At 51.0% G+C, this 17,730-nt stretch overlaps 1 protein-coding gene across 1 annotated transcript in view; it reads right to left on the bottom strand.

Moving 5' to 3' along the window:
- Window positions 1–823: 823 nt before the first annotated feature.
- Window positions 824–17,730, bottom strand: part of CDS2 (CDP-diacylglycerol synthase 2) — a 25,048-nt gene continuing 8,141 nt past the window's right edge. The window contains exons 2-13 of the mRNA XM_027669085.1: window positions 13,582–13,724; window positions 12,562–12,658; window positions 12,070–12,167; window positions 10,819–10,958; window positions 10,372–10,430; window positions 9,157–9,239; window positions 8,045–8,132; window positions 7,618–7,686; window positions 6,903–7,055; window positions 6,506–6,625; window positions 5,800–5,903; window positions 824–5,150 (exon numbers count right to left, since the gene is read on the bottom strand). Of these exons, the coding sequence (XP_027524886.1) occupies window positions 5,021–5,150; window positions 5,800–5,903; window positions 6,506–6,625; window positions 6,903–7,055; window positions 7,618–7,686; window positions 8,045–8,132; window positions 9,157–9,239; window positions 10,372–10,430; window positions 10,819–10,958; window positions 12,070–12,167; window positions 12,562–12,658; window positions 13,582–13,724 (1,284 nt within the window). The 3' untranslated portion in view covers window positions 824–5,020. The remainder of the gene's footprint in view (window positions 5,151–5,799; window positions 5,904–6,505; window positions 6,626–6,902; window positions 7,056–7,617; window positions 7,687–8,044; window positions 8,133–9,156; window positions 9,240–10,371; window positions 10,431–10,818; window positions 10,959–12,069; window positions 12,168–12,561; window positions 12,659–13,581; window positions 13,725–17,730) is intronic.

Genomic DNA, 17,730 nt, shown 5'->3' with positions numbered 1-17,730 from the left:
CACAGCAGGGTCACAGCACAGCCCCGCTGCCGGAGGCTCCGCGGCACCCTCAGGGCTTCAGAGTCCATTCTCCAACAGATTTAACAGCAAGGAATCCTTTAAGACCTCGAATTGCATCACACATTGCTGAATATTGCATGGTGGGTCTCAGCAAGCTCCTGCTTAACTGGGTGTGAGGTGCTGGAATGTGGGATTTGGGGCTTTGGAGTCACTTTGCACCGCTGCCATCGAGAGGGCGGCGTGTTGTGGTGCTGCTGAAGGATGAATTTGTCTGCAAGTGCCCACACAGTGTGACAGGAAGCTGTAAAAGGGCTGCTGAGGGGCTGGTTTGGCTTAGCTGATAAGTCAGAAACAGTCAAAATAACACCAGAGCTAAAAATAGCCTTTTTCTGGGTAAACAGAGGATTCTGCCCTCCCAACCCCAGGCAGGTCAGGAAAAACGGCTGAAATGAAGGAATAATTTATACTAAGTATTCTTCACATTCCCAGTGAAATCTTTGGGGTAAAATGAGCTGATTTACAGGGGCAGCAGTGCCAACACTTCCCTCACCATTGATCAAACGGGACCTGAATGATCTGACCCCAGGGTCACTGCAAATCCCACTGGGAATGTGTTCCTGTCTCTCATGCAGGACATGGATGGTCTAATCCTGCCCATGTGCTCAGCCCACCTGTGCCTTTGCCAAAACCAGGTCTGCTCCTGGGAAAATCCCTGAGGAAGGAGCAAGGAATGAGGGAATGTGAGTTTGGAACAGATGGATCTGCTCTACGGAGCATGGAAAGGAGGTCTGGAGCATCCCACTGAATAAAACTCCACTGTAGATAATGGAACTTATATTTATTTAACAGTAACATACAGTATATAAATAGGGTAAATACTTTAAAATATACAATATATCACATTCGAACATTCGGTCAAAGGAAGGCAACTCTACGTGTGCAGCTAAAACAGGAACCAAAAGAACAATGCACAGAGAAAGAAGCCGATGGTGGGAACACGCCAGGGCTGGAGAGCAGGGCACACAGGGATGACAGGAGCACAAAGTGCCACCCCAGGGCTGGGCATGGAGGGAGGAACCCCGGGAGCTTCCCCATGATGCCTCTTGTGACTGACCTGTGCCAGGAGGGGCTGGAGGGGCCGTTTGGGTGCTGACACACAGCTCTGCCCTGCTCCCACACAGAGAGCTGGGGGAGGAGGAGAGGGTGGGATCCCACCACAGCCAGGCCTGCAGGAGTTCACTGCACATACTGGAAACAGGAGACATCCCTTGGAAAATGTTACTGGCATCTCACAGCCTGGTGCCAAGCTTTAGGCGACGCTGGGGGATCTCCAGCTCCATGAGCCACATGGGGCACCAGGAACCCCAGGAATCTGTGTCACCGCTGAGCCCCTCACCCCAAAGGATCTATTTAACACAGGCTGATCACACAGGACACAACACGACTGCACAAACCAGGTTTGGGGCTTCCCTGAGCACTCTGGGCCACGGGCTGGCCTGCATCCCATCTGCAAACTCATCTGGGACACAACTAGACGTGGAGGAGCAAATTTCTACCCCACTGTGCCAAGTGCTCGTCTCCCAGACCCAGCCCGTGCCAGCTCAGGCTGGGATCAAACCCAGCCAAACCAAAAGTTCCACCCAAACCATCCAGTGGCAAACAGAGCTGGGGGTGCTCAGTGCCTCCCCAGCACAGCCAGCCCCTCACTCCACACAACAGCAGCTTTCCAGCCACATGCCATCCCTTTATAACACTCCCACATCCCTCTCTGCCTGTTCCAGTGACACTGGCCCAGGGGTGGCTCCCACACCAGCCTGTCCCTGCCCTCAGAAGCTCCACACTGGCCAAATCCTACTTGCCTCTTCCTCTCAATCCAAGCACACATTCCAGCTGACACAGGACCTCCCCCTTGCTCTCCTCTTCCTATTTGTTTGGCACAAGCAGGAAGAACTTCTCCAGTGCTGGAGCCCACTGGGAACCAAAACTACGGTGGTGCAACCTGAGCTCGAGCCCTGAGCTGGAGAAACTTCCCTTGAGCATCTCCTTCCTAGCCATCCCTGGGGTCACTCTGGCCTCTCTACATCAGCCAACCCCCAAACTGGAATTCTTGAGAGCTGCAGCATCACCAAGGTCCTGCAAGGCCTAACACAATGGAAAAGAGGGGCCACGTGCACATCCCTTGAGGGACAACCAAGGCCAGTAACATCAGCTGTTCATTTTTTCTCAGCAAGTTGTGAACTCCCCACCCCTGGAAGTGTTCAGGATCAGGCTGGATGTGCCTTGGAACAACCTGGCCTTGTGAAAGGTTCTCTGCCCATGGCAGGGGTTGGAACAAAATCATCTTTCAGGCTCCTTCCAACACAAAGCATCCCAGGATTCTCTAAGTCCAGCTGTACAACTTGCAAATATCCTTAACAACCCTCATCTCCCTCCCTTCCTCCTCCGTGGCTCCACTGTTTCCATTCAGTTAAATAAACTTCCATGCAGGATACTAAACCCTTTCCACTCAGCCTTCTCCTTCAGATCAGCAGAGGCTTGGAAGTTCACCCTTTTCATGCACTGCTGGGAAGGAAGTAGGAATAAAGCTGATCAGGGAAGCCACCCACAGGCAGAGCTGCTGCTGCTCTCCCAGCCCGAGCAGCCTCTGAACAGAACCACTTTGCCCTCCAGTGCCCACACACAGCACTTGCACCCTCCAGAAAGGCCCAGATCTGCCTCAAACCAAAGCCTGAAGCAAAGCCTTGGGTCGGGTTTTGCCCCACTAATCACAACTGAAGAGGTACAGAGAAGGGTCAAAGCAGACGAGCAGGAGACTAAAGACCCATTGGAAAAACTTCTCAATATAAACAGAGCACACTTTTGGAATATTTACCAACACCATCACCTCTGCCTGTGACCCCACAGTACCCACAAGGGGTTTTGGCAGGGGAACCCTGAAAAGCACCAGCTGGTCCAACCCCACAGGGCAAAATGATCCCAGGGACTGCTCAAAGCAACCCCACACCTATTCCCATGGATGCTCCTGGCAGGTGCCCTCACTTTGCCTTGCTGAAATCACCCAAAATGTGATGAATCACAGCCCAAATATTCTCCCTGGGCAAAGCAAGGTGGAAGCACCTTAATCCTCCTCTCCAGGTTGCAAATGAGGGGCTTGGACCAATATTCTCTAAGAGGACAGAAAATAAATCCCTGCCTAATTCAAGCTGGGAAGGAACAGACACCACAACCAGTGCAGTAGCTTTGCCAGCACCACACTGAAAACACTCTCTGGAAACAGCCCCTTCCTCTGGGCTTTCCATCAAATCCCTGCATTTGTAGTACAAATTCCTGCCCTGTGGGTCCTGTCTGGGGAGAGGAAGCAGAGCCCAGCACAGGGTCCTACAGAAATGCAGGGGATCTGTTCAATATATTTACACACACACACGAGCTCTCTTGCACACTCAGGGGAAATGGAAGCAATGGCAGAACCAGAATATGGAGGAAAAACTGATTTTGGGGTATTTTCAGGCAGTTTATTTTCTGTCGAGGCTAAGCCAGGCTGCAGCAGGTACAAGTCTCTTATGGGGGGTCTGTGCCTAAGGGTTGTGTCAGCAACTGCTGCAAAACACCAATGTACTTCTCTATTAACTCTCCCTGTCACTCCTTCCCCAGGTTAAAATAAGGTAAAGTTTCTCTCTCCCATGCACAAACTATGGAAAGAAGGAAAATCAGAGTCACCTCGTGTTTGGGAACATTGCATAAGGTGGAAATGGGGATATTTTTGCTATCTGAGCACAAAAAAAAAAAAAAAAAAAAAAGTTTTACAATCTTTAGGGCTCTCAATTTTAAATAATAAAAAAGTATGACAAAATAAAGGAAAGTACTTCAATAAAACTTGCAGCTATTAAGTACAAACTATTTCTGACAAGATTCAGTGAGCAAAGCAGGACAGAAGCCTGCAGAGAAATGAACCCAGACTGAAATGCAACACAGACCGTGGTAAACTCAGCAGCACAACATCTACAACTCAAGTAACAAACAGACATGATCCCTGAAAGAAAACAAAACTCCCAGTGGAGCCCCAGCAGAGCTGGAGCCCAACCAGCAAGAAAACAGGCTGGAAACTGCTCCCCAAATTACTTAAAATATCCCAGTGAGGGGGTTCCAACCATCAAGAAATGGAAAAGGGTAGTTCTTAAAGGTTATTTAATGGGGGAAAATGAACCAAGTTATTTAAGGGTTGTTCTTACTTGGCAGGAATTAATGAAGCTTTAATGTTCTTTAAAACTTATTTACTTCAAGCAGTTTTGAAGCAATTTGAACCTCCCACACTCCCACACGCAACTCCCAGTTCCTTGGCTCCTTGTCCCCAGTCTGTTCCTGGTTTAATTAGTTATAAAAGTCTCATTTGCCAAAATATCAGCCACAAAAGGAGGGAATGTGAGAGGCACTGCAAAAACCAGCAAGTGAGAGCAGCTGCAGGTGCCTGGCTGGGCAGAGGAAACAGAGCTGGGTTAGTATAAGATCCTCTTCCAATTACCAGTGCCTGGGCAAGGAGATTCCCACAGCTTCCTGGGAGAACTCCCATTGCATTCCCAGGTCCCACTGGAGAGAAGGATGGTCCCCAGAGCTGCCACCAGCCTGGCACAGCAGCCAGGGGAGGGCACAGAGTCACTTCCCTGCCAGCTCCTCATGGACAACGCTCTGTATTCCCTGCAAAAACCCACTCACAGGAAAAGCTCAGCACTGCCCAAACACTGCAAAGGTTCAGAACTGTCCCTGAGGACAGTCCTACACTCCTGCTTCACCCTACAGTCCTTCCAAACCTTTACTCTTCCTCAGCTCCAAACCCAAGATTTGCTCGTTTGAACCAAAGCTCTATAAATATATTATTTAAAAAAACCCACAAATGCAAACATTTACCAAGAAAGGAAGAAAAGTTACAGTGAAATGAGGCCTTGTTATTGTCTTAAATCAGGCAAGCCAGGGATTTCCTCTTGGAGGCCTGTCTGTGCTCAGTCCTGTCCCACTCTCCTGGTGCCTACGCGTCCTCCAGACTCCCCAAAATTCCCCTGTCAACCAGGTGTGCTTTGAGCGTGTTGAAGATGTGGAGCTGCTGGTCTGGCCTCAGGGTCAAGAACTGCTGGATCAGTTTGCTTGGGTTGGGACCTCTGAAACACAAAATCATCATTATCTGTGAGGCAGGTGGCTGAATCTCAGTGAGTTGGGGGCTCAAGTGCCATTTCAGCAAAATAATGGGCTTAAATTAATAACCACATTGTCCATTCCTTCACCAGTTCTACATGGGGAGCTTAACTCCATTTGGGATGTGGAAATCATTTCAAAAGGCACGGGATGCTGAACTGTAAACACAAAATAACCTCCCAAATCCAGTGTGTTTAAAGAGGATTGTGCATCTTATCAGCAGATGCTCCCCCTCACAAATCCCAGCAGCCACATACAGACAGTTCCTCGGCTCCCTGAGACACCTTTCATGTACCTACAGGTTTTCTTCTGTGCTTGGCTACAGAATGCTTTTTAATGCTACAAAATTAGATTTCCCTGCTTGTTTGACTCTGGAAACCCTGTCCAACCTTCACAGGGATGCAGAAGGAGGAGTTTCAGTGGGACTGGAATAACAGCCCTTGGGGAACGAGGGTTGTGTTTCCAGCTCTGCATGACCCCACTAAAAGATCCTTCCTTTCTTCAAGCCTTTCCTCTGTGTCTTGTTATTTTTAGATGTCAATGTAGGGGGAAACTGCCTCTTATTCCCAGCTTGTCCATCCCTGGGTGCTGCAGGGCCCCCAGAGCAGCACAGACCTGATGAAGCTGGCGATGTACACGTTGACAAAGGTGGCCATCAGGTACTGACAGTCAAAGCGGTCCATGATCCCTCCGTGCCCTGGGATGGTGTTGGCAAAGTCCTGAGCAAAGCAGAGGGATTGCATTGAGCAGTTCCAAATACCTGTAACTTGCTTCTGTGCCTCCCCACATGGCACTCATCCCCTTGCTCCAATTCTTCCCAGAAGGCAAAGTCAGATTAAGGAGACATTTTGTTTAATCTCTCCCTGGTTTTAAAAGTTTCTCCTGTATGAAGCTGCTGGTGCCTGAGGGACAGTGAGGCTTAACTGTCACTCAAAGGTCAGGGAAGGCTGCTGTTTATCTCCTGTCACCCTGTTTTGCCTTTCAAGGCATCTTAACTGATCACAGACCGTTTACATGTAAAACCAGCCTGTTGACATCAAGGGAAGCCTCAGATTGCAAAATTTCCTGGCTGGGTCTTTCCTCCTCTACTTCAATTTCTGCACCACAGCAGCATTTAGAACATCACAGCTGGAATTTTAAGGTCTCTTCCCATTCAGTCGAAAAAACCCAGATCCTGCTCCATCTTCTCTGTGACTGAACAAATGCCCCTCCCTTCCCAGAGCACCACCCTGCTGTTCCCTGGAGCACCAGCACTGCTCCGAGAGGCAGCAACCGTTTGGTTTTCCCTTCCTGAAATGGAACTGACCCTCCCCATCCTCACCTTGATTTTGAAGGCCCTCTTAAACCCACTGGCAAAGAAGCCTCCGAAGGGCCCGATGAGGGAGGCAAAGGTGGAGAGGGCGATGCTGTGGATTTGGAAGGGGTACATCCGGACCGTCTTCTGCAGGAAAGACATGGCAGAGAGGGATTTTCCACGAGAACAGCACTATCCATTGCTTGCCCCTCCTTCTCTGCTCCCCAGGCTGTAGCTCAGCTGTTTTCAAGTGGGTTAATGTCCCACCAGACCCAGGACAACTCCTTCGGGATGTCAACCAACACAGACCACCACCATCATCCCCTGTCATGTTCCTTCACACACCATCAAAATAAAGCCCTGCTCTCCTTTCTTAGGGCTCCTATCCCAATAAATAAGATGTGATAAACAGGAAGTGTCATACCCAGCCCAACACAGACTGCAGCACCAGGGGGATGTTGTACTCCTGGAGCTGGAACAGCTCGGAGGGCTCACAGTCCACCGTGAAGCTGTTGGTGTCGTTGTTGAACTCCACGGGGCAGGTGAAGCAGCGGTACCCAGACATCACATAGGACAGCTCCAAGGGGACACGAGGGGAGACGTGGCAAAGAAAACAGGATTAATATTTTCCTGAGGGAAGCAGCAGAGCTGATCTCACAGAAAAGGCCATGCAAGGAGATGAGGAGAGGAGGGAGCCACACTCCAGCTTCCCTAAGGAGATTACCCTCCTGAGCAGCAGTAATTGGCTAAAGGCAGAGTAAGAGCATCTGCTCAGCAAGGAGTGTCAGTGCTGAGCCAGGCTGCACACCCTTGCTGAGGGGACAGCAACAGGCAGTCAGAGATGGTCACAAAGCTAGTTAAAACACTCCAAGAGCGCAGAACTCCCTACACATCCTGTGAAATTATGCACAGCAGCCATCCAAATTCCCCCTGCAGTGAACATGTCACAGGGTTTATCAGGGACTAAAAACTTCCCCCAGTGTCTGCACACAGCCATGGACCAATTCAGACTCTGGTCAGCAAGGAAAAGGTGAAGTCTCTGACAAGAGCTGGCAGAGATTAAAGCCTGACTGCATTTTTTAGACAAAACACTGTCACTCTGTGAAGGGAAAAGATCAGTGAAATAAGCACCGACTTACCAGCCATCCAAACAAAACAGTGGAAAAAAATCCTCCAATAAAACCCTCCCAGGTCTTCTTTGGGGAGAGCTGCCCGAGAGAAAGAGGAGGAGGTCATTATTTACACACCTCTGCAGCCCTTCCTGACTTGTGAACTGCTGAGGCCAATACAAGCTGGTGCCACCATCCCCAAATAAGAGTTTGGTCAGAAGCTGCCACTAACATTTCAGTCTTAAACCTCTCATTCATTCGCAGCTGGACTCAATGATTTTAAAAGTCCCTTCCAACCTCAATATTCTATTATTTAATTTTATAGCCTCCCAGGCTGGGATGCACATCAGGTTTAATTTGGAGGCTTGCTTCAGACCCACAGCAGGAGCTGAGGGAACACAGGCCCAAGGCCCAAAGAAGCCCAAATCCACGTTTTGCTCCCCGAAGTGTCACAGACCTTGATGAGCGGCGTGCGGCCGAAGAAGAACCCGAACATGTAGGCCATGATGTCATTGCAGATCACACAGGAGATGGGCACAATGAACCTGCAGGGCAGAGGGATCAAACCACTGCAAGTGCCAAGACCAGACAACTCCAAGACTTAAAGAGCAGCTGCCATTACAAGGGGCTGTGCAGGGCCAGCACACCAACGTTTCCTCCTCCAGGGCAATGTGAGGAGCACCCACTTGGAGCTCCAAGACAAATCTGGGGGTTACTCAAGTGTTCTGGACTAAAGAGTGGGTTGTGCACCCAGAATGGCCTGTTTCAAGCACACTGTCTTTCGTCACACACGACATGCTGCTGGACACTGACCTCCCTACCCCATTGGAGCAGAAAGCAGGAGGCTCCCCGAGTCCCTCTGTGACACACAGAGGAATGTGCAGAACTAAAGTGGCCCAAATTAGTTCCTGGCCCTGCTGGTTTTGGCAAGACCACCAAAGGGGTTCCCCTCTGCACAGCAGCTGAAGTGAGGTGGGAGGTTCCACCTCCTTCCTTCCACAGCCCAGCCCCAAACCCAGCAGCATTTCCCATCCATTTGCCAGGGGTGGCTATCAAGAGAAAGCATCTACCCAGGCCTGACACCACCTGAAAGGTCCCTGCATCCCATACATATTGTCAGATGCTCCTTTAAAACGTCTCTCTAGTGGCACAAAGCAAGTCCTAAGTCACTGAGGTGTCACTCAATCTTTTGCTGTTCTGGACAGGTCCCTCACAGGGAGCACCTTCTCCTCAGCCATTTGCTTTTGTAAAAGAACAGTTTTAACTCAAAACTGAGTACTAAGATTAAAAAAAGATTAGATATTAGGACAAAATGAGGAGCTGGCACACCACTGGCACAGGCTGCCCAGACAGGTTGTGGACTCTCCATCCCTGGAAGTGTCCAAGGCCAGGTTGGACGGGGCTTGGAGCAACCTGGGCTAGTGGAAGGTGTCCCTGCCCATGGCAGGGGGTGGGACTGGATGAGCTTTAAGATCCTTCCAACCCAAACCATCTTGGTATTCTATGAAAACACAGTCAGTCATCTCAGGCTGCGAAAAATAAAGCACTCAGAAGTCAGAGCAAACTCACCAGATCATCCCTTCAAACAGGTTGTGAATGATGAGGTGGGACTGGGTGACAACGATCAGCAATGTCACGTGGGTCCATCCAAACTGGAAGAGAAGACAGGGTGGAGTCCAGCCTGCCCAGGGACACTGCCCTGCTCTGGGGGCAGAGCTCAGGGGCTGTGAGCTCCCTCAGAGAGCTGCTCATGCAAAGGGCACTCCTGGCAGGCACCTCCACCAGGACCAACAGCAACAGTCACAAAGAGCAGGGGACAGTCACCTGAGGAACTTATGGGCAAGTTCTCCAGCTCAATCCCACTTGTGACCTTCACTGGGAACTTCTGCTGGAGCAAATGCCCTTTAACCCACCCTGTCCCATACACCTCACTCAGATTTCTGACTGCATAAGAAGAGCAGAAGACTAACAGATATCCAAGCTGCATCCCTGTTTGTTGAATATTCTGGAGAGCAAAGCCAACTGTGTCAATGGTCACACATGAGAAACACCTCACTGATGTCTGGGAAGAGGGAGACAAAGTCAGCCTATCCTCAGGACCAGCCCTGTACAGCTCTCTCAGCTTGCAGGAAGCTTCTTCACAGCATCCACAAGTGCAGAAGGAAAAGAATACATGTTTGAAGGGGAATTCTGTCAGTCAGCTTCCTAAAAACACAGTCTGCTCTCAGTCACCTTCCTTCCAGGCAGCAGGACAATGCACAACCAGCTTAGGAGCATCTGCTGACACACAAACCTCCACGTGTTTTCAAACAGCCTAAATTATTCCTACCTGTGCCTCCAACTGGGGGCAGCCATTCAGGCCCTGGATTTAACCTACCAGGCTCTGAATTTAACCTTTCCAGCCCTTGAATTTAACCTCTCCAGCCCCTGAATCTAACCTTTCTAGGCCCTGAACTTAACCCAGCAGGCCCTGAATTTAACCTCACCAGGCCCTGAATTTAATCTCACCAGGCCCTGAATTTAATCTACCAGCCCCTGAATTTAACCTTACCAGCCCCTGAATTTAATTTACCAGCCCCTGAATTTAATTTACCAGCCCCTGAATTTAACCTTTCCAGCCCCTGAATTTAACCTTTCCAGCCCCTGAATTTAACCTTTCCAGCCCCTGAATTTAACCTTTCCAGGCCCTGAACTCAACCTTACGAGGCTCTGAATTTCATCTCACCAGACCCTGAATTTACCAGGCCCTGAACTTAGCCTTTCAGGCCCTAAATTTAACCTTACCATGTAGAACTGGAGGCGATAGTGTTTCTTCACCAGGCTCAAGACAAACATACAGAAACCTGAGGAGAGACAGAAGAAAAGTCAAAGGTGGGAATGTACCTTCCACAGTCAAATAATTTTGTACCATGACATCGTACAGCTGATGAGGATTTTACTTGAATAAAAGAACAATGTTAAGTAGGGAAAGCACTATTTTGGAAGTCACAGCATTGCCTACAGGTATCCCTTGGAGAGAGGAACAATCTGGCTGTCCCATACATATTATGGAGTTTTTTCCTACACAGCCCTGTGTGGGAGATTTGCCACCACTGCTCTCCCCCTGAGCCAAGTTACAGCATCCCTGGAGAGCAGAGATGGTTTGCCATGGACACTGCACTGGACACAGCACCCAAGGTAAGAGTAATTCCAGGCTTTCCTCCCAGGGTGAAGCAGCAGAACTGTGTGTACCTGTCAGGTAGAGGGCGAAGGAGATGAAGCGGTGGTACTTGCTGAGGATCCGCAGGGGCTCCTCCCTCTGCACCAGGGTGAAGAAATAATCTGTCACAGTCTCACCATAGAAGAAATAGTTCACACAGAGCAGGAAGTACCTGTGGAGGACGTGGGTGCTCGTTAGCAAGAACCCTGAAAAGCTTCTGGAGAAACACGGGAAGTGACTGATCCCTGAGGATCATTGCCCTGCGACAGTGCCAACAGGACTTCTTCAGCTGACAGCCTGAACTTTATTTCCTCCAGTTTGGAAATGTCACCTACATTTCAAAGAGTGGGTGCATCTCTCAGCTCTGCTCTGGGATGGATCACAGCTGGGGTCTGGGTTTGGCCTTGATGCACGAAGACTCTGCCTTTAGGTGGCACAGCTCAACTGGCCTCTGCCTCCCAAAATCCCCCATCCCGTGCCTCCCAAAATCCCCCATCTCGTGCCTCCTATCCTGTGGCTCCCAAAAGCACCCATTCTGTGCATCCTGAAAGCCCCACTCCTGCCCTCTCCCCAGCCCTGATGTAGTGCCAGGACAAGGGGGAATGGCTTCCCACTGCCAGAGGACAGGGTTATGTGGGACACTGGGAAGAAATTTCCTCCCTGTGAGGGTGGGGAGGCCCTGGCACAGGTTGCCCAGAGAAGCTGTGGCTGCCCCATCCCTGGAAGTGTCCAAGGCCAGGCTGGACAGGGCTTGGAGCAACCTGGGCTAGTGGAAGGTGTCCCTGCCCATGGCAGGGGGTGGCACTGGGTGGGCTTTAAGGTCCCTCCCAACCCAACCCATTCTGGTATTCTGTGATTCTATGCCATGTTCAGTCCTGTTTCACAACCATCCCATCCACGCAACCACATCCATCTCCAGGTAGTGACTCCTGTCAGTGCTGTCCCTTGCACAGATCACAGGATTCTCATCTCTGCACTTCATTAACAACAGGACAAACTTCATCAATAAGGGCTTTCCTAAGATACTGATCTATCAAGACTCATGGGGGCTTTTCCTTCTAGTGGGAGGTGTCCCTACCCATAGCAGAGGGGTAGAATAAGATGATCTTTAAGGCCCCTTCCAACCCAAACTGTTCCATGATTCTGTGATTTTCCTTTACAAGAGTTGTTAACACACATCACTGGGAACACACAGCAACCCCAGGGTCTCTGGGGGTGCCCCTGCCCTGGGATAGGCTGTTCCTGCTGCACAGGCCTGGGCAGGGGAGCACCCCCTCACTCACCAGCTGAGTGTCCTGAACCAGGGCAGGTCATACGAGTGGTACACGTTGTAGCCAATTGTGATGATCTCGTGGAAACACTTGATCTGGACACACATCACCTGCAGAGAAAGACATCCAGAGCTGTAATCCACGGTGATTAAACAGCTCTTTCCGCAGGGAAACAAAAAAACATGCATGTGCAGAGCAAAAGGTACTTTAACAGTCGATATCAGTCTGGCAGAAGCCTCCTAATCCAACACAGGAATCTCACCACACTGTTTTTCCCTCCCCTTTCCTCTGCAGGAGGTTTCCAACAACCTCTTGTCTTGGTTCCAACTGCAGCCAAATGTTGACCAACAGATTCCGGCCAGGCTTTATCCACAGAGAGAGAAATCCAGCAAGATGAATAGGGCCTTCTAAGACATGAGGCTCTGAGCTTCCCACCCCAGCAATGGTCCCAGTAACCTCCCCACCACTGCTGTGAACGTCAGGACACTTCTCTGGAGCACTTACTATTGTCATTAAGACCATGGGCCCCAAGTAGATGATGATGAAGAAGAAGGTGATCATTGCCAGCGTGAGGATGCCTCTCACCCACCAATTCTTCCATCTGGGCCAGAGAGAAGGGAAGATGTCAGAGATAAGTCAAAGCAGAGCGAAGCAGCCGAACAGCACCTCTGCTCTCTGCGCGTCACAGGAAGGAAACTGAGCCCTGGAAACCCCAAGTTTCCTCTCAGTGCTGCAGAGAGAGCTCAGGCTGCTGCCAAAGGCCTGGCTGCAGCAGCTGCAAGGCTTCAGTTCAGCCTCACTGACTGCAGAAAGCACTAGAGAGGTGCTGGGCATCTCCAAGGCACTGAAATGGGACAGGAGAGTGTCTGCTCCTGCTCTGCTACAGGTTTCCCACATCCTGGACAAGCTGCAGGACAAGTTTAAATAAAATAGGGACCACCTCCCCTCTCTGCACTCCTTTCAAGGAGGAGAGATGGGCTGTGAGGTGTTGTACCCTCAGTACTGCTCTGCCCCGAGCCTGTCCCATCCTCACAGCACACCCAGGAGAGACACTTTCTGTGCCTGTGAAAAAACAAGACACTTCCCCCCACCACAGTGTGTAGAGAACATCCAGTCTGTTGTTAACTCCTGTCCTCCCCAGTGTGATTTCTTGTGCATTCCTGCACAAGTCAGTCACACTGCTGGTTAAAAACCTCTGCAACTCAAATCTTTGCTCTGTGAAAGCCACACACAACCTCTGTGGTCTGTCCCACCCAGGCCCTTCCACCTGTCAGGACCCAGTAGGAAGCCAGACCCTCCCACAGCCCCCTCCCCTCCCACCTACAGCAGCCCTGATCCTGCTCCCTGATGCTTCCCGTGGCCTTGGAGGCAGGAAAAGAGCTGGAGAGCTGCTCCTTCCACTTCCACCAGCCCCCGAAGTGCTGCTGGGCCAGGAGAGCACGGGGAGCATGCAGGGCCCTGGCAGAGGAGGGGGATGATGCAGGGCCCTGGCAGAGGAGGGGGATGATGCTCAGGGAGTGTTACCTCGAGGAGAGGTTGGACAGAGCTCTGTTCAGGACCTCTGGGGTGTCATCCGATGTCTGCACCGTGGATGAACTCCCAAACTCCGATCTGCTCTCGCTGTCTGACGCTGTCTCTCCATCCAGCCTGTTCTCAGACTCTGACTCCTGCCAGTGAAAGACAGACAAGGAGCTTTACCAGCCACACTCCTTGACGGGACTCGGGGCAGCCCACTGGCTGTGACACCAACCACCACTCTGCTTCTGCACTGGAGAAAGGGGAGGAGAAAATATTCTGGGTATTACACGGGGTTAAACCCACGAGAAACATCATCAAGTGTTTTAGGTGCCATCCATGATGGGTGGGATGTCCCTCAGTCTCAGCAGCAGCCACAGAAAAGGGTCTGTTCCCCCTGCACAGCCAAAGATGCCTCGCAGTTGATTAACGAGTGTCTCCAAGTGCTTCAGGGACACAGCCTTGTTAGCAGGAATTTTTACAAGGCCTCCCAATCCCCAGGCAGATCTTGAAGAATGTAACACTGCCCAAATTAGCCAGGAAGAAAGGCCTCCAAGCAGACGGGGCTCAAGGCTTCCAGACAGACTTTTGAAGTGCTGACTGCACGGGGACACTAAAAATAACACCCAGCCCATCCTCAGGCAGCTGAAGAGGAAGAGCCCAGCTTATCACCCAGGCCCAACATCCCCTCTGGCACAGGGGAAACCTTGTACTGGCAAGAGACACTTTGTGCCTTCCCTGCCCCTTGGACTGCTCCAGCACTCAGCTCGGAGCAAAGTCCTGGGTTTAGGGGGAAATAAATACAGGTGAGGCAGGTGAGGTGGGAAAAGGATTCCAGGTGATTCTGGCCCCCCAGAAGTCCTGTGCCTCTTCCCAGCGGCAGTTTTCACTCCAATCCAGCTCCTGAACACAGGACAAGTCGAAACTTAAACATTTTACCCCTCATTTCAGCAGCACAGCTTCATCCTGCTCCTGGCTCCTTGAAGCAAGGAAGGAAAAGGCCACTCCCTGGGGAGCACTCAGGCAAGGCAGAGCCTGCACTTGGCACTGGAAACTCCCAGAAAAGGGAGAATGTTTGCAGGAAAAGCACCGAGGGAGCTGAGCTGACAAACACTGGGAGCTCTGTAACCAAAGGGACTCCTTCCCTCTGGGGTCCCAGCTCTGTAACCAAAGGGACTCCATCCCTCTGGGGTCCCAGCTCTGTAACCAAAGGGACTCCATCCCTCTGGGGTCCCAGCTCTGTAACCAAAGGGACTTCATCTCTTAGGGTCCCAGGCAGTGCTGCCCCACTGGCCCCCCCCCAAACAATCATGTGAGGGGACTGTTCCGGTGTAATCTGTGGTTTGTGGTATTTGTAGTTCAGTGGAGCAGGAAGGCTGGAGCTCCCTTATTTAAAGCAGGAAAAGATAATTACTGCCCAAGCTGGAACTGTCAGTGGCTGCAGGCCAGGTTCTTAAATCAGACAAGGACAGTGAGGCATCGTCAGGTGGAGGCAGCTAAAAATACAACAGTGATGTCAGGGATTACTCCCAGGGACAGCAGAGCTCTGGCCACCACACCAGCAGCACCTGGTGTCAGCTCTTCCTCACCTCCCTCCACGCTCCTTTTTTCCATTCCCATCAGCTGGGAAGGAAGAGTTTGGGTTTGCTTTCAACCAAACTTGCTGTCAGCCCCCACGTGGGTCTGGAGAGCTGGCAGTGAAATGCAACTTGGCTTTTTTTCAGCTATTTTTCAAGTGACCCGTGAAATCCACTCTGCCCTCAGACTTCAGAGAGATTTAGTGCCATTTAGCTGAGAACTCAAATCCATAAGGCAGCTGCAAATGGCAGCAGGCAGAGACTGGAAATGATAAAACTCCCTGGAGACCACGAGTTTGGCATCTCACAGTCAGGTTTTGGGAAATCACTGCACTGTATTTAGCTGCAATCCATGTTTCCATTGCAATCCATGCTTTCTCCAATGAAAGGATTCCCTGCAGAATTCCCCTGGGAGCAATCTAAACAGCTGCAGCCTGGCCAAAATCAGTGTCTCCTCTGTACAGGCTAAACCCAAAAGCCTCAGGCAGATTCCTCCTGCAGTCCAAGGACCCAGCACCTCACACAGGTCACCAGCCTGGTGAAAGGCCCAGCACTGAAAGGAGGAGGCAGACCCAAGCATTCCCAGGTTTTACTCCCCAAAGGCCAAGTGCAAAGCAGGCAAATCATTCCTGGGTGCAGCCCAGAGGATCAGAAGTTTTGCAAAGTGCTCAGAGACCAAAAGGAAGGGAAAGAGCACTTGTGCCTTCCTGCTCTCCCCTCCTGGGCCTTCCTGCCCTGCACTCCTGCCAAGGACACAAGGGGTGAAGGTAAAGCTCAAGGGACTGAGGAATGTGATGCTACAACTGAGCTGATCCCACAGCTCCTGGAACTGGCAGTCCTGATCCCTGCCATAGCCCAATCCCTGTCATATCCTGATTGTGATCCCTGCCATAGCCCAATCCCTGCCACAGCCTGATCCCTGCCACAGCCTGATCCCTGCCACAGCCTGATCCCTGCCATGCCCCGATTGTGATCCCTGCCATATCCTGATCCCTGCCATATCCTAATCCCTACTATATCCTGATCCCTGCCATAGCCTGTTCCCTGCCATAGCCTGTTCCCTGCCATGATTCCCTGCACCAAGTTCAGGACACAGACACTGCAGGTAAATCCATGTAAAGCACATCCCCAGGTCCCCGATGCACCTCCTGCAGTGAAGGCCAAACCAAATCTTGTGCTGCAAAGAGTTTGGGTCTCCAAGAGCAGGAGCAAAGCCCCCCTGGGTCAGTGCAGCAGGTCCCCAGTTTATCCCCAGCAGAGGCTGAGCACCAAACACACAGTGCCCAACAAACACTGCCAGGTTGTTCCCAGAGAGCACAACAAAGGCAATCCAGAGGTTTGTCACAATAAAGGGGCGTTCTCAGGGTTCAACATGAAATGCAGGACCCATTCCTGCCATGCCTTCCTTGCTCAGTTTAAGCCTGATGGGAGGAGGAAGAAAACATTTTCCCTGATGGAAGAAATCATCAGTCACAGTGAGGGCTGGTAGATATTTCACATCTTCACTGCAAACAGCTGAGCAGTATCAGGAATCAGTTCTCCTCCCTGCTCAGCTCTCTCTGAATCAGAGCATTAAGATTATATAGGACACTGTGCCAGATTTAGGCTATGGAGAGGACTCAGGAATTGACACTATTTTTATACATTTTATGCAAATTGCCCCCATCAGCCTACAAATCACCACTTTAAGCAGCTGAAGGGATGCTAAATAACTCGTTTAAGCCTGAGCTTGATATATCCTGGGCTGGGCTACTGAACCCAGCTGTGGCACTGCCCTGGTGACACCCTCCTGCCTATTCCCACTGCTCTTTCCAGTGCTCCATCTGAGCAGACAGATCCCATCAGCTGGCACTGCTCTCCCAGGCACTGATGCTCCCCGGGGCAGATTAAAGCTCATTACAGTCGGTGCTGCTGCAAAGGGTTTGTGACTGCCCAGGACTGCCAACAGTGCCCTGCAACGCCAGGGCTGACAGGGGAGCTGGGTCTAATACATGGGATTTTGTCACAGAAACAGCAGCTTTTTCATGCCTCATCTGTTTTCTCCTGTTTCTGCCCTTGAAAAAAAAGCCTGGAGAGACTCAGACTTGCAGAAAGTTACCCCAGAAATCATGACCTGTCTCCTTCCTCAGCCACTGGACTGTTCTCTCTCCCATACTCTCTCCTTTACCCCTCCATGGACTGTTTTTCTGCCTTTTTTTGGTTGTTGTTTAGGTTCTGCCCAAAATCAAAGCTCTTCAGCCCCAGGCTGGACCTCACAATGAGGTCCTGATCACACCTGACCCAAGGGTGACTCTGAGGTACCAACTAACACAGCACGACACTGGAGCTGGAGCCTAAAACCTTCCACCCCACTGAGCCAGACACAGCCCAGACACCTCCCAGCAATCCCAGCGCTTCCCACTGCTGCTCCTGCAGGGCACAGAGCTGTCTCCAGCTGTAGTTATTCCATATTCTCTTACCACAGCTCTCCCTGGCTGCTTTTTCCTGTTGGTTCCTGATATTCCCTCTGCTGTTCTCCTCCCAGGCAGGAGGGCAGAGCTCCCAGGATGTCAGACATCCACATGAGAGCTCCCAGGATGTC

Source organism: Corapipo altera, unplaced genomic scaffold, assembly GCF_003945725.1.
Source record: "Corapipo altera isolate COAL_440 unplaced genomic scaffold, ASM394572v1 61022, whole genome shotgun sequence".
Taxonomy (NCBI): domain Eukaryota; kingdom Metazoa; phylum Chordata; class Aves; order Passeriformes; family Pipridae; genus Corapipo; species Corapipo altera.
This window is presented reverse-complemented; position numbering and strand designations above follow the sequence as displayed.